This window comes from Eubalaena glacialis, chromosome 3 (genome assembly GCF_028564815.1).
Source record: "Eubalaena glacialis isolate mEubGla1 chromosome 3, mEubGla1.1.hap2.+ XY, whole genome shotgun sequence".
Taxonomy (NCBI): Eukaryota; Metazoa; Chordata; class Mammalia; order Artiodactyla; family Balaenidae; genus Eubalaena; species Eubalaena glacialis.
This window is the reverse complement of record NC_083718.1, coordinates 161,984,311-162,009,629: the sequence shown is the minus strand read 5'-3', so window position 1 is coordinate 162,009,629 and position 25,319 is coordinate 161,984,311. Positions and strand designations below refer to the sequence as shown.

Sequence of the window (25,319 nt, the reverse complement as noted above, 5' to 3'; positions counted from 1 at the left end):
ATCACAACTAAATTTCGTTCATGGGGGGCGGGGCGGGGAATAAACCCCAGGTTCCCGGCTTCGTTCCGCCCTCCGGCCGAGTTCCGCCTTTCCTGTCGCACTCCCTCCGGGAGGAGCCGTGTCTCCCAGATGTGACCCTCCCCGGGCAAGCCCCGCCTCCCAGCCGCGTCCCGCCCCCAAGTCCCGCCTCCAGTCCCGGCCAGGCCCCGCTTCCAGCCGCGCCCCGTCCCCAGGTGCAGTCCATCGAGCACAAGCTGGACCTGCTATTGGGCTTCTACTCGCGCTGCCTGCGCTCTGGCACCTCGGCCAGCCTGGGCACCGTGCAAGTGCCGCTCTTCGACCCCGACATCACCTCCGACTACCACAGCCGTGTGGACCACGAGGACATCTCCGTCTCCGCACAGACGCTCAGCATCTCCCGCTCTGTCAGCACCAACATGGACTGAGGGGCTTCTCAGGGGCGGGGTAGCACACGGCCAGCCCCTCGGCCTGGCGCTCGGACCCTCCCTCTGAGGCCTCCGGACTCCTCTCTTACTTGAACTCGCTCCCTCGTGGGGAGAGAGGCCACACGCAGTATTGAGCTGCCTGGGTGGGCGAGATACCCGATGTGGGTGCCAGCGACCCGCCCCACCTCAGGAGCGTGAGATGCCAGGCCGCACGGAGGGCAGCAGCGGCGGCTATCCCGCGGCCTCTGGGCCCCCCAGTGCCCTACCCGTTCCATCAAGGCCCGACACGGCCCGCCGGGCAGGGGCATTGCTCCGGGAGTGGGAGCGGGGCACTGGGGCCCTGGGCCCTGACTCAGCTTCCAGCTATACAAGGTGAGGTCTTTGGCCCACCCTTTGGACAGAGCAGGGAAGCCTTCCCGCCAAGTCCCCGCCCCACTTGGGGGTGGGCCCACGGTGCCCACACAGGTACCCACAAGCACAGGACCCTGCCGCAAGGCAGGTGGGCACCATATATGCAAACTATGTTAAATATGCAACTTTGGGGACCCCCATGGGGTCCCTCTGCCCCTCCCCCACTGGGAGATGGGCCCCCAGCAGTAGCTGGTCTCAGGCTGCTTGGCTATGACCCCCATCCCTGTTCTTTGGCTTATCAACTGCTCACCTCCCAGCATGGGGCCTGTTTCTCCCTTGCCTCCCAAAGGGCAGTGTCTGGGCCTTTCTTCCCATTTGCAGGTGTCCCCTCCCAGGGGCTCCCTCTTCCTGCCAATGTTCACTCCCCTCTGGCCCTAGACACCTTCGACAGCACAAGTTTCTGTGTTCTCCCCCCAACCTCCCACAGACAATGCTCCCACGGTCACACAAACATGCCGCTACAGTTTCCCGAGACATGCAGGAATTCTCTCACACTCGCGCTGACACACACAATCACCCACACTTGGAGACTTGAGCACAGAGCCACTCAGCCTTTCCTGGGCCTCTGCAGCTGAGGCCAGTGGACTGGCCTTGCAGGGCAATGTCCACTCCTACCAACTACATCCAGGCAGGAGAGGGAGCTCTGATGTGACTCCAGGTCTCCAGAACTTTACCAGCCCCCCTTTCTCAAGAAGATCTACTCCTCACAGGTCCAGGAGGCCTAACTGCTGCCTCTGCCTGCCCCCTAGGGCCCTCCTTAGCATCCCCACAGCACAACTCAGGCCTAGGCCTCTGGGGCCTGGACAGCACTGGAAAGACCACAGGCCCTTCCCCAGGGTGGTTATCAGGCCCACTTCCATCTAGGCTTGCCCTCTTCCTAGTTACTCTAACTCACTCCCAGAGAGAATAATAAGGCATCTAGCGAGTACAATTTGTCAGGCACCAACTGTGCATATGGCGCTCACATGCACTGTTTCCCCTCCTTCCATACTCCACTTTTCACTTCAGTTGGCAGCCCCCATACTGCATAAGCCCCCATCCACTCCAGGCCCCCAGCACCTCTTTGGTATCCCTACCCCTTTGTCCCTCTTCTGCAAAGCCAGTGCAGGTGGCAGGAGGGTGATGGGTAGTGGACCAATGGTGACCCTTTGTGGGGCACCAGGGAATAAGGGGCTCAGGCCCAGCTGCCTGCATCTCATGACTGGGGACCTGCATGCACCAGCGCCAGGGCTGGGGTTGGATCTTGCTCAGCCCCATGGTGCCCAGCCTCTGCCCCCACGTGCCCTCTGCATGTGACCGTCATGCCCTGGATGGAGCCTATCCTGGCTCACCTCACCTGCACTGCACTGTCCCCAGAGAGCCACACCTCCGCCCCTTGAGAGACAGAGCTGTGGAGAGGGGCAGGAGAATGGGATTACCCTATGACCAAAGGAGACTTGGGAAGAAGCCCTTCCTGCTTCCACGATCAAGGTTCCCCACCAACCCGGTTCTCGGATATGCAAGTACCTCACTTTGTTAACTTATTAACTTATTGATTTCATTAAAGTTTTCAGCAGGAGGTGGTTGGTCTTGGCTGTTCAGTGCCTGTGGAGTGGGGCACCTGGTCTGGGGGTGGGGATGAGGAGATTTGGAAGGCAGCTATGCTCACCACTATACCACCAACGCTGCACAGGAGGACGAGGAGATTTGGATTAGTCAGGACTCTTTAGGTTGTAAACAACAGAAACGCAACCGCAACCCGATATGCCTTAAGTGGAAGGAAGGAAGGAAGGGAGGGAGGGAGGGAGGGAGGGGAGGGAGGGAGAAATTTATTGGCCCAGATAACTAAAAAGTCCAGGGGATAGATTTGGCTTCATGCACAGCTAGATCTAGGTGCTTAAATGTGTCAGGGATCTCTCTTCTGTCTCAGCTCTCCTCTTAGGCAGGCTGACCTCTCAAGATGACCCCCGGCACTTCCAAATTTACTTTCTTTTGGTTTAGTGCCCCAGTGAAAAGTGAGTGCCTCTTTTCTAATAGTTTGTATCAGTCAGGGTCCAGTCAGAAAAACAGAAACTACACTAGGTTTTTCAACACAAAGAATTTACTCTAGGGAATGGGTTACACAGATGTAGGTGGACTGTTAAGAACAAACAGAACCACTGCAGGAAGCAGCTCCCACTCCTAAGGCAGGAGTACAGGGGAGAGGTTGGGGCTAGCAGAACCTACAGGCTTGACTGGGGGAACCCTAAAGTGCTCGGGCTCAGAGGTCTGGAGAGGGGGTGCTGTCTGGCTGATGCTAGTACCTCCCAGGGGACACAGTGAAGCTTGTCTGGGAGTACAGAAAAGTAGCTGAGGGCTGGGAGCAGCTGTGGCTACCAGGCTGTTGCCGATGAGGTTAGTAAGCAAAGGAAGAAGGAAAGTCTCCACTCCTTCTGCCTTCCAGTGTTTCCCCAGTGTCCCTTGTTGTCAAAACTAGCTGACAAAGCTGATGTGGTTTGCAGAGTCCCAGCTCCAGCTTCACAGAGCAGAGTACAGAAGGCTGAATCTGGAACGAAAAGACAGTAGCTTCATAACTGGCACCGCCCACCCCTTTGGACACTCAGTATCCATACACGTCAATCCACACGTTTGAAGGTCCATCTAACAACTATCCTGCATACAAATGAAGAGACTCTAACTCACTCCCTGGAAATGAGAAAAACAAGTAGTCCCAACATCCAATAGATGTATCCAGCTCCAGGAGTTAGTCACTGAATCCATATTAGAGTGATGTTAATTACTCTAATTCAGTCACAGTTGCACCTGCAACTGAAGAGTGAAGTTAGCAATTGCTTACAATCTTAAAATAATAAGGGAAAAGGAGAGGGGAGGGGAAAAACTCACTTAATATCACACACACACACACACACACACACACACCCCCCAAGCAAAGAAGAACATATGCATAGCTGCGATAGACCTCCTTCTGGTAACTGATCACGGTGCCATAGTTGTTAGATGCATAGATACATAGATAGATACATAGATACATTCAACTGAGTAAATGTTTCTCTTTATATATTATATATATTTCACTAATTGAGTGAAATGTATATATATATATATAAACTTCTTTCTTCCACGGTCCTTCTATGTTCCCTTTGCCCTCGCCAGGATCTCAGCTAGTTGGGGTTTGTTACATGGTGGAGTGACCCAAATAATCATTCCTGAAGGGTCTGAAGCTTCAGTGGTCCTGCACAGTTTTGGGTGCCATAGCTTTTTGTTAACTTTTGTACATGGAAGTACTAAGAGGACCCACAAGAATCCCCCGGGTCCCTTCCTTGCCCTTGCTGTATATCGGCACCCTAATTTCCCTTTAGCAGTGAGGATCAGTCCGGCAGCCAGCATGTTAACTCTTTCTTTGCCTGCTGTTTGAGTGGCATGAGAAGCCCAAAATAGCCAGTTAGAAGTTTCAGCTTCCAATTCAACGAGAACTGTGTTGCTTCCCTTCTTCCCTTGATAACTGAGACCTCCAAACTATCGGAGGCCAATGTCGTGGGGACACGAAGCAAAAGTTTCACGAGCGGCTGTAGTAGCCTGAATAATGACCACCCAAAGATATTAGGTCCTAATCTCTGGAATTTGTAAAATGTTACCTTATAAGGAAAAAGGATTTTTGCAGATGTGATTAAGTTAATGATCTTGACATGGGGAACTTATCCTGGATTATCCAGGGGCCCTAAATCCAATTGCCAGTGTCCTTTTAAGAAAGAGGCAGAGGGACTTCCCTGGTGGTGCACTGGTTAAGAATCCACCTGCCAAAGCAGCGGACATGGGTTCGAGCCCTGGTCCGGGAAGATCCCACATGCCGCGGAGCCACTAAGCCCGTGCGCCACAACTACTGAGCCTGCGCTCTAGAGCCCACGAGCCACAACTACTGAGCCCGCATGTCACAACTGCTGAGCCCACGTGCCACAACTACTGAGCCCGCCTGCCTGGAGCCCGTCCTCTGCAACAAGAGAAACCACCACAATGAGAAGCCTGCTCACCTCAACGAAGAGTAGCTCCCGCTCACCACAACTAGAGAAAGCCCGCGCGCAGCAGTGAAGACCCAATGCAGCCAAAAATAAATAAATAACTTTATTTAAAAAAATAAATAAATAAAGAGGCAGAGGGAGATCTCACACATGCAGAAGAGGAGGAGGCAATATGAAGACAGAAGCAGAGATTGGAGTAATGTGGCCTCGGCAAAGGAATGCCAGCAGCCACCAAAAGCTGGAAGAATCAAGGAACGCATTCTTCCCTAGAGTTTTGGAGGGAGTGCAGCCCTGCTTACACCTTCACTTAGACCCAGTGAGGCTGATGTTGAGCGTCTGGCCTCCAGAACTGTGAGAGAATAAGTTCTATTGTTTTAAGTCACCAAGTTTATAGGAATTTGCTATGGCAACTACAGGAAACTAATACTGAGGGTTACTTGGTGTAATCATGAGAGACGCCACTCTCACTTACCTTCCTTTGATTCCTGGAGCGTCATATACTGGTTATGTCAGTGAGGATGAACTACTGCCTCCTCCATGAGAGAATAGATCCAGTGGGATCAACCTGGTACCAGGTGGCTTGATGAATCGCCACAGAATGGTGATATTTTGGGTATTCAGCACCTGTCCCTGCTGATGGTTGGTTGGACATACAGTTGTGGCCTTAGCCAGACCAGCCTCGGTGAGGTAAGTCCATATCGTTGAACCCATAAGTAGTCTCATTCTTGCCGCCATGACCACATTATACAAGAGCGTGTTGAGCAAGCACTGGAGGGACTCCGGAGAGAGGCTGACTGACACCCACAGGATGTGCTGTCTTAGCCTCTGAATATCCAGAGCCTGCTCTCCATGGATGCCCTTTGGTGAGATTTTTCCTTGGGATAGAAATATATTCACACCCTGCGCCCATTTCCGAATGTCCACCTAAATACCTCTTTCCAAGTCTTCCTTATCCGCAATCCACCAATTCTGTGCTTTCTGAGTCCTGACCATCCAGCCAAACCGTGAGCCACTACTCAGAAACCAATGTAGATCCACACTTTTTTTTTCTTTAATTGAAGTACAGTTGATTTACAATGTTGTGTTAATTTCTGCTATACAGCAAAGTGATTCAGTTATACATATTATATATATACATTCTTTTTTATATTCTTTTCCATTATGGTTTATCTCAGGTTATTGAATATAGTTCCCTGTGCTCTACAGTAGGACCCTGTTGTTTATCCATTCTATATATAATAGTTTTCATCTGCTAATCCCAAACTCCCAATCCATTCCTCCCCCACGTCCCTCCCCAGCCCACCTTGGCAACCACAAGCCTGTTCTCTATGTCTGTGAGTCTATTTCGTAGATAAGTTCATTTCTGTCATATTTTAGATTCCACATATAAGTGGTATCATATGGTATTTGTCTTCCTCTTTCTGACTCACTTCACTTAGTATGATAATCTGTAGATCCATCCATGTAGCTGCAAATGGCATTATTTCACTCTTTTTTATGGCTGAGTAGTATTCCATTGTATATATGTACCATATCTTCTTTATCAGTTCATCTGTCGGTGGACATTTAGGTTGTTTCCATGTCTTGGCTATTGTGAATAGTGCTGTTATGAACATAGAGGTGCATGTATCTTTTTGAATTATAGTTTGCCCAGGAGTGGGATTGCTGGTAGATCCACACTTCTTGTCATCTCTCAATCCAGGCAAAGTGGGTGACCCAATGTACTGAAGGGTGAGTAGGATTTAGCCAGGCATGGGAACAGGGATGGTGAATGTTCCAGCTAGAGGGCATAGCACGTGTAAAAGTCCAGCGGCACTCATGTGATACATGAGTGGGGAAGAAAGAGATCCCTGGCTGGGCCCAGAGGGAAAGGGAGAGAGTGGTGCAAGATGAGACTTTAGAATGAGACAGGAGTCAAGGTTTATAGGATCCACAAATCATTCCAAAGAGATAAGACTTAAACATGAGGGCAATGGGGAGTCAGTCAAAGATTTTGACCAGGGATCAAACAAGGATAGATTTGCATTTTAGTAAGTTTTTATCCCAGGGTGAAAGATGGATTTGAGAAAGTAAGCCTGGCTGCAGGCAGACCAGTTAGGAGACTGCTGTAGTAATCTGAGCAGGAGATGCTGGTAATCTAGACAAGTCCCATGGCATTTCACTAATTGAATAAATGTGTATGAAGCACCTGCTGTATGTCAGACCCTGGCTCAGCACAATGCACAGGATGATCAGACGCAGGAGACCCAGTTATGGCCCCGAGGTCATCCAGCCCCTGGAGGAAACAGATGCACAATTACCCAATGCACACGCCACTCTTTATCTTCTAAGTTTGTCTGGCTCAGCAAGGAGGGTTTGCAGGTGGCTATGGGAGTCCCCAAACTGTCATCAAATATGGCCTTGAGAGCAGATATGATTTTAGCTGGTGTGTCACTCATCTATTGCTAGGTAACAACTCACCCTACACCTCAATAGCTCAAAACAACAACAATTTTATTTAGTCTTGATTCTGTGGGTCAGCAATTTGAGCTGGTCTCAAATTCTGAGCAGTTCTGCTGGTGTCACCTAGGATCCGGGGTCCTCTGTATGTGTTATAGTTTTTACACTCTTGCAGATCAAAGAAAACCATGGCACATAGTTCCCAATTTGGATAACTTATTTCATGTACTTTGGACGGTTCCAGTTGTTGAAACATCTTCTTATTTTCCATCTGAGAGGGATGTCTCTTTCCCTTCCACACCTCTTGTGTGCAAGAGGGTCCTGAAAGCTGCTACCTGCTGTATTAGTTTGCTGGGGCTGCCATCAAAAATGCTGCAGACAGTGGAGCCTTAAACAACAGAAATTTATTTCCTCACAATTCTGGAGGCTGAAAGTTCAAGATAAAGGCATCAGAGTGTTGGTTGCATTCTGAGGCCTCTCTTCTTGGCTTGTAGATGGGCTTCTTTTTCCGGTTTCCTCACATGATTGTGTCTCTGTGCATGTGTTTGTGTCTGATCTTCCTCTCTCTCTCTCTCTCTCTGTGTCCTATTTTCCTCTTCTCATAAGGAAAGCAGTCATAATAGACTAAGGCCCACCCTAACAATCTCATGTTAACTTAATCACCTCTTTAAAAGCCCTATCTTTGGGGACTTCTCTGGTGGTCCAGTGGTTGAGAATCCATCTTGTAATGCAAGGGACGCCGGTTCAATCCCTGGTCGGGGAACTAAGATTCCACATGTTGTGGGGCAACTGAGCCCGCGTGCCACAACTAGAGAGCCCGCGAGCCTCAATGAAAGATCTGGCGTGCAGCAACGAAGACCTGACTCAACCAGAAAAAAAAAAAAGCCCTATCTTCAAATACAGTCACATTTTGAGGTACTGGGGATTAGGGCTTCACCATATGAATTTGGGGTGGGGTCACAATTCAGTCCATAAAACCTGGAGTGGGGGTTTGACCCACCTACCTGGCCCCCTTTCTGCTCAAGGTGCACAGAGCTGAGGATCTACTCTGGGGCTTGCCCCTTCCCAGCTGGACAGATCCAGACACACGTCTAGACATCATGGAACCCAGTGGTTTGGAAACCTTTTTTTTAAGCTGCAGAACTTTTGCTACAACATAACCTTATATAGGACCCTAATATATAAGATAAAATCAGTGCAACCAAAAAATGGGGACCTCTCAGATGTGGCCCCAATTCTCGCCTCACACACGCATTGAGCATGTGCCCAGCATTTTGTTGCAGCCAAAATAAATCAGATCCGTCTCCAAGATGCATTCTTTAACTATTATAGTAGACTGTATTATTTGTCCCAAAGGCTTCCTTTCTTCCTCATCATCGCCATGGCTACCTTTGGGTGGAGTATACTTCCCTACCTGTCTTAAAATGGCTTTCCTACAAACAGATTCTGAGACAGAGAGTGGTGTGCAGAAGGTTTATCAGGGAGTGTTCTTAGGAGATTCATCTGAAGGATGTCAGGAAGGCAGGACCAGGCAGAGGGAGAAGCTGATACCGCAATGGGATTTCAGCTGAGGCATCTGCAGATCTTCAGGAGCTCCAGGGCTCAGAGTTGTGCCAAACTGAGGGAAAGAGGCAGGCCTTTGTTTCCATGCATCAGCCAATCACTGGTCATGAGCCTCTGGGAGGGGTGTGGCTTTAGATGAGGCAGTTCCCAGGGGTTGACAGTTGTAAGCCAGCAGTGGTGACTCCCAGCAGCTGGGGAATGAGTGCATAGTCCCTGAAGGGGGGGAATCTGAGCACCACAGCCTCCACTCTACCATCCCATTGACCTTGGGCTTGGCCATGGGATTTCCTCTGGCCAATGGAATGTTGGGAGAAAGGACAGTGTGCTTGTTCCAAGGTAAGGCCAAAAGAGGCCTGGTGAGTTCTGCCAGACCTTCTGGTGCTTCCTTCCTCCACCATGAGAAGACTCAGATAGCTGTTGTTCCTTCATTCTGGGTCCAGAATGCAGACTCTTGGAACAGACCTGAGCCAGATTCAAAGTCAGGAGTCCAGCCTGGTCCACCAAGCGTCAGCTAAACTGCAGTTGATCTAAGGCTCAGGAGTGTGAATTAATCTCTGATTTTGTAGGCCCCTGAGATTTGGGGGTTGCTTGTTTCACAGCATTATCACAGCAAGACCTGCTTAATACAGCTGGCGAGGTGGATTTTACAGGAAGCTGTGCCGTGGAAGGTTTACATTGCCCATCACAAAGCAGAATGTTCTTTATACTCTCCTCTAACATCTTTGTTTTTGTCCCAAATGGCTTCTCTGGGCACCAGACACCTCCTCTTCTCTTTCTCTTTTTCCTACACAGCCTCTAAAGTGGATAGGAGACATGGAGGATTTCCTGGAAGAAAGTGCGGAGATTGCTGGAGAACAGATACCCTGGGAGGAGGATCCTGAGGCCCGAGATGCAGGCTTCCCTGCCTGCTCAGAACCTGGGTGGGGTGTGCACTTACCTCCTACCCTCACTCCCACTAGACTCCCCATAGCTCCTCTCCTGGATCTTATGACTCCCTTCCCCTCCTCTCCTTCCCCAGGTGTCACTTCAGCTCCTGGAGGGCAAGAAGCACACCTGCTTCTCATCTCCGGTCATCACCATCACAAGGTGATTAAGAAATGCTGGTTGGCAGGAAGGGAGGGAAGCAAGGTCACCTGGGATTGATCATCTTTCCCGTGGGAATCCTCCTAGCCCCTGTTATGTGTCCCCATGGCCACAAGGCGTCAGTAAAGGCCTTGGCTTGGTGTTGCAGTGCCAGTCTGGAGCCAGGAGGGAGGCTGGACTTTTGGGACCAGGGCACCCCACCATGAAGGCCCGAGAGAGAGAGAGAGAGAGAGAGAGAGAGAGAGAGAGAGAGAGAGAGAGAGAGATGGCAGAGCTGAACGGGGACTCCAGGACTTGCCTTGAGAGTCAGGGGCGGCATTCTTTGTCCTTCACTCATTTATTCTACAATCGTTTATTGATCTCTACTAGGTGCCAAACACTGTTTGAGGTGCCAAGGTCAAAGCAGCTCTCCCAAACTCACAAAGCCCCTGCTCATATGGAGTAGACAGTAGATTACTGTCTAGACAGAAAATAAACAAAAAACAAGATAATTTCAGAGAGTGATAAGAGCTATGAAGAAAAATTAACAGGAAATGGGATAGTCACAACTTTGAGGGGGAGCAATTTTTCGGGGGCAGGTGGGGAAGCTCAAGGTGGAAGCAAGAGCCTTCAGAAAAACATCAGAGCTGCCAAGGCTCCTAGGGGCTAGGCTGGTCCAACAGACGCATTTTGCTGATGGGGAAACTGAGGCCCAGTAAGACAGGGCAGAGCCCAGAACTGAGTCCACGTCTCCTGACCTCCAGGCTTGTCCTCGGGTGGCCTTCCTCCTCTCAGGTCCTTAACGTGCTCGCGCGTCATCTCGGGGGGAAGGAGCAGACGTCGGGGTGCTCTCAGAATGTGAGGGTCAAACAGGGACCAGAGGAGAGAGCCACTCAATAGTTCCGAGTGCGGGAAACACAGAACCACATTATCGTGGTAGAAAAGTCCCGGAGTTCTGATTTTCCCCATGTTACAACTTCAATGCTTTTAAAAAATATATTAGACATCAAATTCTTTTCCAAATTTTGGTTGTGGTGCCTCTGCTTTGCCTGCTTGCAGGGCGTGACCCTGGGAAAGTTATTTCCCCTCTCTATGAGCCTCGGTTCCCCCAACGGCAAAATATGAACCCAGCTTTCCTGACTCCAAAATCACTGCCGGGACAGTCCTCGTAGGACCACACACACCACTGCCTCCACCGCCCCCCGGCCTGGGCTCATCTGGTCTGGATTCCCTCCCTCGGTTCCTGAGCCTGTCCCCGCTGCCCACAAGACCATCAGACACAACCATAGTCGTTTAGAGACTCCCAGTGACCCCAGAGGTAGGTTCGGGCTAGTTATCATCCCTAGTCTCCCAGCCAGGAAGCAGGACTTGCTCAAGGTCACACAGCCAATAAGCAAGAACTAGGATTTGAACCTAAAGTTCCATTCAGTTTCCTCTGCTCAAGGCTCTCATCCAAGATGGCGACCTTTTCCTCCCACAAAGCTTTGGTGTTCAGGAAACTAACCTTTACTTCCCTGGAAATATATTTACGTGCCCTGTGTCGGTCCAGGTGCTGTCGCTTGGTGTGGTGCTGCCACCTCCTGAGCAAAGGCGGTATTGCACCCTATCTCGAGCTGGAACCCGCGCAGACATGGGTCACTTGACCCACGAAAGCACTGAGGTGGGAGAGATGACTTAAACAAGCCATGGACCCTGGCTGATTCTTCTTCCTCTTTCCCACCTCCTGTTGACCCCCTGCAACCTGATTCTGGCCCTCCGCTCCCCTGAAGCTGCTCTGGCAAACTCAGTTTTCACTTCCTGATTGATAAATTGAACAGCCTCTTTTCAACCTTCATTTCACTTGACTTTTTAGCAGCATTAGACCTCAGCTTTCAGGACCTCTCTGCTCATTCTCCTCCTGCCTCCCCAGCTGCTTTTTCTCAGGTTCCATCCCTCCCTTCTCTTAAATGTCTGTGTTCTCTCCTTGGCCACTTGCTTCTATTACTTGCCATCATCATCCCTATGGCAAGCACGGATATGCTGATAACACAAAAAGTGTTTATTCTCAGTCCATACCTCACTACTGAGCGCTTGGTGCATTTACCTGGCCTGCCTCTACCTGAACATCAACCCAGGATGACCCCATATGTCCATTCTGACCTTATCCCACTCTCCCAAATCTGTTCCTTCTCCTGGGTCCCGCCTCAGGGAAGACCTGTCCTGTCCTCCACCCACATTCCATTCCTGGGAATCATTTCTGGCTCCTCTCTTTCCTGTAGCCTCCACTTCAACAAGCCATTATTAGGACTGCAAGTTGTCCCTGATATCCATCCCCATCTTCTTCCTTAGTGGGAGAACCTCCAAATTTTACTTAGACACATGCGTCACCCAAAATAAAGACCACATTTCTGATGCTCTCTTATGGTTGGGGGTGGGCACCTTCCAGAATGTGCCCTTCTCCTTCTCTTTTCTTCTTCTTTCTGGCTGGAATGTTGATACAGTGGCTAGGGCAGCCTTTTTGGACCATGAGGTCTGACTCATGAGTGACAAAGTAATAAGGTAAAGAAGTGTGGATATTTACATATGATAACCACACCAGTCCTGGACCACCTACCTGGTTCACTTCATTTAAGCTGCTGTTATTCTGTCACTCAAAGGCACACACCTAATCCTAAATAACCCAGGTATAGAGTTCCTTCAGCAAGCGTGTCTTCTTATATCAGATTTTGTGTTCCATGCTTTTTCAAACCAAATCTCCCTTAAGGCTTATGACTTCTGTCTTTACCATCTCTCCCTTCTACCCCACCTTGCCACCACTTGTCGTAGGGCCCTTATCTCTACCTGAATTGGTATGATAGCCTTCTCAGCATTCTCCATTTTTCCAATGTGCCCCTCTCAAATCCATTCTACTCACAGCACAAATTGGAAACGAAGATTTCCAAAACACAAATCTTACTCTTTTTCCATCCTGCTCATAAAATCCAGGGCTCCCCATTACCAAAAAGATCAAGTCCAAGCTCCTCAGCCTGCCACTCAAGGGTTATCCTTCTTTGACCCTTACCAACTTCAAGTATATCCCTTGCCTCTCTGAATATCTACCATACATGCTAACATTTCCTTGTTGCCTTTCCCAATCAAGTCCTATTCATTCATGCCACTTGGCCATTGCACACATTGTCACCTCCCCTGGAATTTCTTTCTTTCATGTGCTCATATACAAATTCTACCCCAACCATTCTACCACATGAGCACCTAGTATGTTAAAAATTTTGGTAAGTGCTTTCTCAGCAGCAAACTGAGAGTAAGTCCCATTATTATCTCCATTTTACAGATAGGGAAACTGAGACTCAAAGAAGGGAAGTGAGTTACCCAAGATGCACATTTACAAGTGATGACTGACCTGATACCAACTCAGTTCTCTTTATATATGACTCAGGCCTCTGACATCTTCCCCACTCCACCAAGTGCTCTGGGGCAGAGGAGACTTGAGTTCTAATCTCAACTGAGCCACTCACTATGGTAGAGACTGTTGGTTGCCCACCAAAAGCCATCCTTCCCATCTTCCATAGTAACTGAGTTGTTGATGAACACATGGTTGCCACCTAGAAGCCATATTGCCCAGCATCCCTTGCAGCTAAGTGTGGTCATGTGAATAAATTCTCATCAAGAGAATCTGAGTGGAACTAATGTGTGTATTTGGGTCTTAAAATATTGGTTGCGCTCATCTCCTCACTCTCTTTCTCCTGAGAGCTGGACATGACCCAGCTTCCACTCCACAGACAAAGACCAAAAGTGAGAAACAAAAAAAAGAAAGCAAACTTGGATTTGAGCTGCCATCTTGGTTCTTGAGGTTGGTGTCATGTAACGCAGGGCAACAAGAAGGAAGCAATCTGGGTCTAAATGACTGGGTGGAACTAGAATGAAATATTTTCTGCTTTTTAAGCCACTTAAAAAAATTCCCCTTTGTTACAGAAGCTGAGCTAACACTTAAATATCTCTTACTATGTGTACCATCCTAAGTACATTAGATACTTTAACTCAATAAATGACTAGCTGTGTGGTGGTAGGCAAGTCATTTCACCTCTACAAGCCTCGGCTTCCTCACCTCTATGTGACCTGGAGTAATAGATTAAGTCAGATCACTGAGAGAGTTAGGTGAGATATTATGAGTCAGTACTGGATTACATAACAAGCAGACAGCTCATGTGGTTAGGGCACTAGCTGCAAATCTGAAAGAATTTGACTTGAGGAAGGAAAGGAGGAGGAGGAGGAGATGAAGCATTGCTGTTTCAAAATAGTTACGGAAAACTGAAGAAATTTGGGGGATTCCTTACACTAATTTTACAGCTTAGTATTATTTTATTTTGAATCACATATAGGGGGGAACAGGCAAACTTGTCCAAACTTTGATAATCACGGAAATAGAAATGAAATACCCTTTTTTTTTTTTTTTTTTTGCTTTTAGAAAGGTAAAAACTAAGACACTGCTAATGTCCAGTGTGGTCAAGGGCATGAGCCAATAGGCACAGTCACAGAGCTGGCAGGAAGGCGAATGGGATCAGCCACTTCGGGAACTACTTGGCAGCGGCTGTCACAATTTTATTTGCTCATCTCTTCTGATCCAGTAATCTCCCTTCGAGGAATCCACTCTACAGAGATGTTCCCATAAGTGTTCCAGGGTAAATATACAAGGATGCTCCTTGTAGCATTATCTGTAACAGTGAAAATTTGGAAACAAGCTAAATCGCCATCAGTTGGGAACTGGGTAAATAGATTATGCACAGTGCAGTCATTAAAAGGAATTTACTGACGTGGAAGATTTCCAAAATACATTAAGTGAAAAAAATCCAATGATAGAAAATTGTATAATTCCATTCATGTGAAAGAGAGATGTATATTATGTATGTAACACATAACATAATGTTCTCATTAGATGTGTGTGCGGGTGAAAACTTGGGGGAGGTCTTTGACTTTTCACTTTACATTTTCAAAATTGTTTAAAAGTATTTTGCCTCCAGCATATATTATTTTTGACTAAAGACAAGGTGTTTGTTTTAAAAACAAACAAACAATGATTGGCTCAGATTCTGAGATTCCGCAGCCAGTGTAAGCTGGGGTGCCCAGGGGGAGACTTGCTGCTGGATGTGCCAATTTTATGGCAGAGCTCCCAGCCAGAGCTGCTCACCAGGAAGAGGAATAGGAGTGAGTCCCTCTGGAGACCACCCTCTAATCAGCTGTGTAGGACTCCCTGCCCCATCCTGGCCACATTCCTGCTCCCTGAGGGGTATCTGGACTGCACGCTTATTGGTATCCAACCTCCTCCCATCCTACAAAAAAGAGGGTCTTCTCAAGAGCCCTGCCTGGTTTACCATGTGTCTGTCCATCCATTGCACTGCCTGTGTGTTGTTAAGTAGGTTGCTTAACCTCTCTGAGCCTCGGCTGCCTAGAATGAGGCCAGCAGAATAAAATGAAGCCAATAACTACACCCGCCTCCCGGAGTTGTGAGGACTGCAGGAGAGAGTGCACATCAAGTCCGCTGCGCCACCACGATGCTAGGGAAGCATCGCACTTCCTTGCCCTCCTCCCTCAGGCCAGCCTCACCGCCTCCCAGCACCTGCGAGGCAAGAGGGCTGAGGAATGTAGTCCTCCTCATACAGAACTTGGAGAGCTCAAATGACATGCCCAAGGTCACAAGTTCGTGGTTAAACTGGGACTAGAGCTCAGAACTCCCAGTGCTATAACTCAGATGCCAGCCCTGGGCCATCTTTCAGCCCAGCTCCCAGCTCAGGGCTTCACTCCAGCACTTCCTAGTACCCACTCCGAGCCACACATGGGGTGGAGGTGGAGACGAAGGGGAATCAGGTTCTGATTCCTCAGACCCTTACAGTCTAGGGGGAAAGACTCCCCACCAATCCTTCTATGTGATGAAATAGGTCTTTCACAGGAGGAAAAGGCCCCGGGGAGGGCATTTCTGGCTGAGGAAGCAGCATAGGCCGAGGTATGGAGGCATAAGGAGCATCGGGTATCAGGAACCGGGGTGGAGGAGGTTGGGGATGTAGCTGGAGGCTGGCTGGGACAAGGCTCTCTCGTCCTCGTCCCTGTGGTCATGTTTCCCAGCAACAGCTCCCATCTGAGCCACTCATGGGGGCAGGCACTTCACATCACCTTCATTCTTTCTCACAGGTTGCCTGTGGTGTCTCCAGTTGACAGATGAGGAGACTGAGCTGAGAGTAGCTTCCTTTATTTCCTCCATCTGCCAGGGCACACGTGGGGCCTTGGGTCTTTACCTGGATGTCCGCCGCCAAGGTGCCCCACACCTTACCCTTTCATCACCACCAGTTCTCAGGGCTTCCCAGAGCCCGAGTTGCTCGGCAGCACTTGCCCAGAAGCCCCGGCATGTGTATCTGCTTTGCACACTCCAGGCTGGCCCGGATCTCAAGTCCCAAAGTGTGTGCAGGTCTCCTGTCTCCAGACCAGCTGCAGGGTAGAGGTCATGGCTATTCACCCCCAGCTCACCCCAGCCAAGCAGTGCTTCACTGTTTGCAATGTGCTCTCAGAAACCCAGTCTCATTTGAATCCTTGCACACATACCTCGGAGGGTGGGCTTATTCTCCCCCTTGTACAGAACAAGAAACTGAGGCTGAAAGAGGCTCAGTGTGACTTCTGCATCACATGGACACAAAGTAGCAGCACCAGGTCTGGGACTCTGCTCTTCTTTCATTCAGGCTCAGGTCCTTGGCCAGCCCCAGTCCGGGGAGGGAAAGGGCCCTGGATAGATGGGAGTGGGCATGCTCACCCCATCACTTACTGGGGTCTGACTTAGAGGAGTAATGCACTGTCTGAGCCCATTTTCTGACATCTGGAATGGGAATAAAACCACCTAGTGGTGCTATATACAGGCTTGGGTGATAGTTAAAGGAGGGGCTAGAAGAGAAAGAGCACCTACTGTGTGCTGTTAGGTCCCATCATGCCTGCACACAGTAGGCACTCAATAAGTCTGACTTAGTCCCACAGTCAGCCATAATCCTGACCCAGCACTTGTAACAGCGTGGTGGCGTAAAGAGTTAGGCAAGGAAGGATTAAGGAATTCAAGAGGATTACATAGTAATCAGCTAAACAATCTAAGCTTCCTGGGAAAAGACCAGGCTCAGACTGTTCATTTAATTTACTCAACAAATGACTGTTGAACACTTAGCTGAGCTGGAATGATGGCGATGATGATGGTGATGGTGATGATGATGATGATGATGATGATGGCAGCTCTTTACTGAGAATCGACTATGTACCAGGTATTTATATAGACTCTCGGCACATCAACCCTATTAAGGTCGATACTCCTTAAAAAGATTTTTTTTTTCCTTCTAATAGGGACGGTGCTAGTCAGGTCTGGGACTAGGGAGAGGCAAACGAAGCTGCCAGAGACAAAGTTAAAGAGGCACTCTTATGACACTCGCCTCACCCTAGTTCCCACTCCAGTGCATGTGGTGGACACTGTGATGTGCTGTCCAGTCCCTGCTTCCCTTAAATTGTTCCCTGGGCTGCTGGGAGTGCTGCCGGCAGACGGTCTTCCCCTCCTTACCCGCCCACAACTCCCCCAGGGATGGCTCCAGCAGGGGAGAGCTGCCCTGCCCACCGTCACCCCACTTCCCTGGGCAGCCATATCTGATGACTGCTGGGGGCAGGAATAAAAAGGAGTATAATGGTCGGGAGGACTCTGAAAGGCCCTTCCAACTCCAGACCTCCCTGTGGGGTTGGCCAAGGCTCTTGTTGGGTCTGCCACGTAGCTTCCTTTGCTAGCTTCTGCTCTGGACCCTTCCTTCCCTAATAAAATTCTTGCAGGCTAAACATCATCTCAGAGTTGGCTACAGGAAACCAGCAACAGTGTTACTGTTGGAGTAACCCCTCTTCCTAGCTGGTTACAACACAGCCTTTCTAAAGACTCTAATATAAAGTATCCCCAGAAAGCCAGGGCTCAGAGATGGTAAACTACAAGCTACACTGTTCTAAATACTTTATGGGAATTAACTAATTTAATCTCCACTGCAGCTCTATGAGAGAGGTACTATTAGCATCTCCATTCTGTAGATGAGTTTGAGAGAAGTCATAGTTGGAAAAAACTACTTGCTAATAAAATCCAGTCAACCGAAAGATGATTCAAAATAACGAACTTCAGCCTGGGGAAACTTTTATATGAAAAGGAAAAAACAAAACAAAAAAAAGATGAAATAACGTCTTGCCAGTCCCATGACTCAGTTCCCAACCCCGAGGGAGCCTGATGCCCAACCCCAAAGACCCAGCCCAGGTAGGAGAATGAAATCAACAGGATTGGGGGACGGGGAGGTCAATGGGTTATTTTAAGAGGTAACCTCAGTAAGAGGTAAAAAGTACCTATTGAAACCACAGGAAGCTGGTTGGAGAACAAGACTCAAAAGGTAAGTGACTGGGGCTTCCCTGGTGGCGCAGTGGTTGAGAATCTGCCTGCCAATGCAGGGGACACGGGTTCGAGCCCTGGTCTGGGAAGATCCCACATGCCGCGGAGCAACTAGGTCCGTGAGCCACAATTACTGAGCCTGCGCGACTGGAGCCTGTGCTCCGCAACAAGAGAGGCCGCGATAGTGAGAGGCCCGCACACCACGATGAAGAGCGGCCCCCACTTGCCGCAACTAGAGAAAGCCCTCGCACAGAAACGAAGACCCAACACAGCCATAAATAAATAAATAAATAAATAAATAAATAAATAAATAAAAATTAAAAAAAAAAAAAAAAAGGTAAGTGACTTACTTGAGGTCAGGCAGCTAGTAGGAGCTGCTTCTGGAAATGGACCCCGAGGCTATCAGACCACAAGCCTCCTGGCAGGATGGACACTCCATCCTCCTCTCCAGCTGGGAGGGTCAGAGTCCTGCAAAGTGTCAGGGATTTGGGGATCCAGGTGGTGGGCTGCCCCAGACTTGCCTTTTCCTCTGTCCATCTGTTTGCTATACAACTAGTCAGCAGCCCCTCTGGGAGGGATGGTGGGTGGGAAATAGCTCAGGAGCTGGACTCCCTCTTCTACTCTTTTTAATTCTAGGAAGAGGCGGGTGTTGGGTTTCCATTGTAACCCCTTCCATATGGAGAGCACTTCAGAGCTTACCTACTGCTTATCATCCCACCCCTGAATCTGCTCCCCACTTACTATGAGGCTTATTGTCTTGTGAAATAGTAGGGCAGGGTTATTAGCCCTATTTTACCGGTGGAGAAACTGAGGCCAGACCCGGGCCAGACCCTCCCATCCCAATCCAACCCTTTGGTTTTTATCTCTGGCCTGGGATCTTGGGCAAAGTGGAGCAAACACTGGCTGTTCTAAGCCCAGAGCTCGGGTCAGTTCTTGCTCAGAAGCCTCTCTGCCCTTCCTCCCCAACCTGTTTGAGGATACCTCCAGTATCCTAGGGGAGACCTTCATTCATTGGCCAAACACCTCTGTTGCCCACTCCATGCCTGTCCTGGTGGCTCGGGAGCTGGTGCTGACAGTGTGCTCTGGGTGAGCTCACAGGCTTGGAGGGAAAAGCATGTCAACAAGCTCGGCATGAGGGTGAGGCCAACCATGGGGCACAGAAGGTCACAGCTCCATGCTCCTCTCCACAGAGTCTCTGGAATTCATTCTCTCCTCTCCAGCCCCACTGCCTTGTTCTGGCCTGGTCCTCAGCCTCTCCTCCATGCTTTCCATTCCTCTCTTCCTGCCTTTCTTCCACACCCCTGAAGCACCTAGGGATCTTTCCAGAGAGAGGCAATAGCAGAGGGTGGCCAAGAGCTCACGCTACCAGGTCTGGGCCAGCACCACATCCTTCGTCTGTAGAACAGGGACTGCCTACCTCCCAAAGTCCCCATAAAGCCAATAGACCTTTCTAGAGACCCCATGCCTTCCCGTACAGGCCCTGTACTTGTATGCCTCCCTGCCTTTGAGTGGGCTCTCCACTTGCATGCCATCTTCTCCAAGTCCTAAAGACGTACTCATCATTCAAGGCTCTTCTCACCACATCAAATACCACTGCCTCCCTGAAACCTGACCGGACCTGACCCCTTGCACCAGCTGAAACCACTTCCTCCTCTGGGTTTGCCCACTAGGCTGTCCTACTTATTTTCTAGTCCTCATCCCGCTCTTACTTGTACCAAGATGAGTTGATTTCCAGGCCTGTCACCCCCTACTCCCACTTGGACTGTGACCCCTTGAGGGCATGATTATTATTGTAGAATCATCATCATTACCACTTACTGAGGGCTGCCTAGGTGTCTTGCACTGTGCTAAAGGCCTCACGTTGCATGTGATCCTCACAACCACCTAAGACCGGGACCATCTGTCTCTGAGGAAATGGCTTCAGAAATCTCAATGGATGGTGTCTTGAACAAGAGAGAGAGCTCCGGTTCAAAGCCAGAACCTGAACCCTCAGGTACACCCCGCTCCCCTCTAGCCTCCATGCTGAGCAAACAGTAAGGGCAGCACCCCCAAGCTCCCCCCACCCCTCCCAGGAGCCGGGAAGTCCTTTGGGTTACCTTGCCACCCGGTGGTGGCAGCCTCTGCCTTCCAGATTATGACATAACAATTGCACAACTCACAGATATTTTCGAAAGAAACTGTCAGTTTCCTCTCCTGACCACTGCCAGGGGCTGTGTCCTCCTTCCCACCCAGGGCCTCCAACAGCCTCAGGACTCTAGAAGCCAAATATAGTTGGAGTTATAAGGAAATGAAAACACCAGACTGGAAAGTGACCCAGTTTTATTGTGGTGCTGGAGGTCAGATGGGGTATTGCTCCACTCCGCAGGGGTGAGGGCTGTACATTCTGCCCCTCCCCAGGGCGGGAGGCCCAGCGACCTCAGGGCCCAGGCAGCGGGCTGGGGGCCTGGCGGGTGGGCGGCTCCAGGCACCCAGTGACCACAGTGGTTTGCACAAGGAAAGGGAGAATCAGGCAGAGGCCTGGGATGGCTCAGATTGGGGGTTGGGGCGGGAGAGGGTCCGAGAGGAGAGGACACAGAATCTAAGAACTGGGAGTCCGGAAGGGGGCGTCCAGTCCCCTTCACTTTACCGCTGAGGCTCCGGGGCAGAGATGAACCCAAACTGTCATTCTGCAGGAGGCAGGGCCTGGAGTGAGGCCAGGCGTCCCAGCCCGGCGTCGGCTCGGTGCACTAACTGCTGCCTCCACCCTCACGGAGGGTGCGTGCGGGGTCCAGGCGCTGGGTGCGGAGTCCGGCGGGCAGGCCGGCCTCCTTCTCTCGGGAACGCCAGCAGGCGCCCGGCCTCGCTCAGCAGCTCACCGACCCGGCGGGCTGCGCCGACCCCAAGTCCGAGAAGCAGTCAAACTCGCTCTGGCCCAGGAAGAGCTCGGGCAGATCGCGCACGCGGTGCAGCCCGAGCTCGAGCTCCAGCGACGTCAGCGCCTCCTCGTCGATGAGTTCGGCGTCCATGCCTCCCAGGGCGTGCGCGGGCGGCGGCAGTGGCGGGGCCGGGGCGCCGGGCACCGGCTGCGGGCCCGGAGGTCCTCCCGGGGCGCCGGGGGGCGCGGTGGCGCGGCCCGGGTACAGCGTCGCCACGGGCTGCAGGTGCGCGCTGCCAGCGGCCGGCGGTGGCACGGCCGGAAAGGGCTGGAAGGCAGGCGGCGGCCCGAAGGCCCCGTACGCCAGGGCCCCCGGTGGAGGCGGCGGCGGGCCCCGCGGCCGCAACCCGCTGTCCAGGCCCGGGCCCGAGTAGGGCTGCAGCGTCCGAAGCGCGTGAGGGCCATGGGCGGGCGCGGCAGGTGGCGGCCTCGGCACCCGGCTGTAGCCCTCGGCGAGCATCAGGTGGTCGGCCATGACGGCGGGACTACTGCCGGCAGCGGCGGCGGCGGGCCGATGGTCAGCGCGGGCGTCCCCGGGTCCCGGCCAGCTGTTCCTCTGCAGCGAGGGATCCGAGCCCCTTGCCTTCTCCGCACCTCAGCCGGGCAAAGGAAAACCGAACCCGACCCGTGCTCCTGCGCAGCCCTGGACACACCGAACTCAGAGCTCTTGTGCACCCCAGCTCAGGTCTGAAATGTCCCCGCACACCTACACAGTCGGGCTGCTAGACCTCTGCGTCGTGCCCCCGGACTCGGCGCCCTCTTATACACAGAGGCGGGGCTGCCCCGGTCCCGGGCGCTCATTGGCTGGATGAGACGCTCCTGGGAGGGTCGCGCCGCACCTCCCGGAGGCCTCAGCCCCGCCTCTGTCAGAGCTCCGCCCTTTGGACCTCAGGCCGCGCCTCCGGCTTTGAGTTCTTTGGAAGCAGGGTGTTTGGCACTTTTCAAATGGTCTGGTCTTGGATGCCCTACGCTTAGTCTCGGGGCTGGCTGGGGCCAAGCTTGCACGGACCAGAAAGTGGAGTAGGAGAGCCAGAGGTTTAGGCCCCCAGAACTGCAGGATCACAAGCCCAACCTCTTAACCTCTTAATTTTCCAGATTAAGAAAACTAGCAAGGCTCAGCGGCAGAAGGGGTTTCCTGGGAATACACAGTAAAGCCTTGACAGAAGCGAGACTCGAACCCAGGCCTCTTGATTGCTACCTCTACACAGGGCACAGGCACCTTGGTGGTGCAGGGTCCCGCGGAAGATCAGCTGCCCGTCCCCATAATCCCAGGAGAGCCAGTAGCTCCTCCTCCGGCTCTCACTCACTTGTCTGTGGAAGCATGTTACTGAGTTGTCATTAAAGTAATTTATGGGCTTGTTTCCTGAAGGACTTGTTCATCTTCATGTCCTCAGCACATAGCCCAGAGCCTGGCCCAGAGCAGGTTTTCAGTAAAAGTTGGATGAATGAACAGATGATGGAATGAATTGCAACTCATTCCCCTGAGCTTCAGTTTTTTCATCTGTAAAACGGGACAACGACAGCAGCAATCCCACTGGCTTGTGGTGAGGGTTAAATGAGGTGATGCGTGCACAGTGTCCAGCACAATGCCTGGTGCATGGTAGGTGCTCAAAAATGTACCTCAAATGAATGAAAGGCTGGATTTAGTTCTGTCCCTAGAGCTCTTCTGAGTGGGGGATGTTGCACCTTCCCTTGATAAGAATAGTTATAACTTGGGCGTTAGAATGCTATATATTCTACAAGCATCTTACTGGAGACAGGGCATGGATTATCAGCACCATTTTGCAGATAAGGAGACTGAGGCACATAAAGCGAAAGTGAGTGTCTTGGGGTCATACACAACCAGAGTTAGCATGTGAATGCCTGTGTCCTTAGAGCAGCTGGAGTCTTTCCTTGTGGCCAGGAGACAATTTCCTGAACCATGTCCTCCACGTGTTTGCCACTCTGCCCCTCCCTTCTCTGGCTCTCCTCCCCTGGTAGTGTCCTTGGGATTTCCTGGAACTTGGGTTTATCCAGTTTGTGCAGAGGCGAGAACCCTAGAGTGAGAGGCCAGGGGCCCAAGTTCTAATTGTATCTCTACCACCCACAGGCAGTATGACCGTTGGGTGTCACGAGGGGATGTCACTTGATTCCCCAGGGCCTCAGCTTTCTACTCAGTGAAAGGGAGATTGTAGTCCCTGCCGGGTCACCTGAGAGCTTGTGAGAAGGTCACAAGTGACCATGGGTGTGATCACATTTTTTGCAAAGTGTAAAAGCTGCACATGGGAACTGAGTCTCCTGAGTCCCTCTCCAATAAAGATTTCACACAGAAATTCCTAAACCTGGCTGCACCTCAGATTCACCTGGAGGGGTGGAGGTGGGAGGGAAGCAGGAGGCTTTGAAAAATACTGAATTTCTGGCCCCACCCAAACCCCTGACTCAGACTCTCTGAGAGTATTTTGAATCATAAATTTCTATTTTTAAAAAGCAACCCTGTCATTCTGACATAGTTGTCTAAGGACACCAACATTTGGGAGCCAATGTGCCACTGAACAATTTTCCTTTTTCAAAAAAATGTGTGTGTGTGTGTGTGTGTGAATAATGTTTTAAAAGGTCTTTAATTTAGTCAACAAGTATTACTGAGCACACATTCTATGCCAGATATTGATCTACAAGTCGTTTTCAAGCTTTGGGGATCAAGTAAGCCTTTGAGAATCTAATGAAAGCTACTGACTGAAAATTAATAAAGGGAAACCTCACTAAAATGGAGTTGGGAGCCCAGAAGGGGGAGCTCTCACAAAGGTGCCACTGGGGCATCAATACAGATCCTAACAGGAAGAGACCTACCTTGCATCTCCAGCAGGAAGCGACGCTACTTTCCAGCAGAGGAAGAAAGATTTTTCTCCTTGCCTGGTAACAGCTCAGCCAATGAGAGACTGTCACAAGTCAGCCAATGAAAAGTCGCTATACTTCACACTCCTAGTTTCCTCCAATGGACTTTTTGTTTATAACAACACTTCCAACTTCCCTCCTCCTCTATAAAAGAGTTTCCTCTCCATTGCTTTACCTGGACTTGTGTGTGGTTCACCATAGTTGTATGTCCCAAATTACAATTCTTTGCTACTCCTGAATAAACCTGTTTTGCTGGTAAAATGACTGGCTGTTTTATTGTTTTAGGTTAGCACTACAGACATCATGGTCACAAACTATTGCATAGAAATTTGGCAGTTAGCTGATCCCTGGAGGATCCAGGGAGTCCTCAGGGGTTCATGGGGTCTGGGTTAGAACCACTCTTGGGTACTTGGGGACATATAGTTAACAACAAACTAAGTAAAATAGTTATTCACATGTTAGAAAGTGGTAGACACTATGGAAAAAAGGAAAAACAGATTAGGGAGGAGATTGGGGGTACAGGGAGCAGTGTGCAGTACTGCACAGAATGGTCAGGGTGGGCCTCATTGAGACCATAAGGTTTGAGCAAAGACTTGGAGGAGGAGAGGGCAGTAGCCACGCGGTATCTACTGGTCCCAGCAGAGGGGACAACTGGAGTGTACTGCTAAAGCTGTAGTACCAGGGACTGAGGCATCAGCATCACCAGGGACCTTGTTAGAAATGCACATCTGGGGCCCCACCCCAGACCTGAATCAGAAATGGCTGGGGCCCAGTCACCTGCATTTTCATCTGCCCTGCAGGTGATTCTGAACCCGTGAGTTAGGGTAAATCCTGGAGGCAGGTGTGAGCCACAGCCAGGAGGGAGGGTGGCTGGAGCAGAGGAAGCTTGGGGTGGGGGAGGTCAAAGAGGGCAGAGGGAAGAAGACCATGTGGGGCCTTGAAAGGGCCCTGTTAGGCCCTGTAAGGACTTTGGCAGGGGAGTGGCGTGATCTAACTTATGCTGTGAAAGCATTGCACTGGTTGAACCTGGTTTCTTTCTAGCATTTCCATGAATTGCTTCCTTGCTCTGCTTGGACCGCCCAGGCACATTCATCTCTCGGGACTCATGCTGTTCCCTCTGCCTGGGATGCTCTTCCCTCAGACATCCACAGGATTCACTCCTTCCCTTGGTTCTGATCTCCTTCTAAATGTCCCCCCTCAGAGGGACC

At 50.6% G+C, this 25,319-nt stretch overlaps 2 protein-coding genes across 2 annotated transcripts in view; one reads left to right on the top strand and one right to left on the bottom strand.

Moving 5' to 3' along the window:
• KCNQ4 (potassium voltage-gated channel subfamily Q member 4) overlaps window positions 1-703 on the top strand; it is a 54,914-nt gene extending 54,211 nt beyond the window's left edge. The window contains exon 19 of the mRNA XM_061184016.1: window positions 234-703. Within this exon, the coding sequence (XP_061039999.1) occupies window positions 234-446 (213 nt within the window). The 3' untranslated portion in view covers window positions 447-703. The remainder of the gene's footprint in view (window positions 1-233) is intronic.
• A 19,940-nt stretch (window positions 704-20,643) lies between these two features.
• Window positions 20,644-21,959, bottom strand: CITED4 (Cbp/p300 interacting transactivator with Glu/Asp rich carboxy-terminal domain 4). Its single transcript, XM_061186716.1, has one exon. The coding sequence runs from the start codon at window positions 21,713-21,715 to the stop codon at window positions 21,170-21,172; it is 546 nt and encodes a 181-aa protein (XP_061042699.1). The 5' UTR covers window positions 21,716-21,959; the 3' UTR covers window positions 20,644-21,169.
• Between the last annotated feature and the right edge of the window lie 3,360 nt (window positions 21,960-25,319).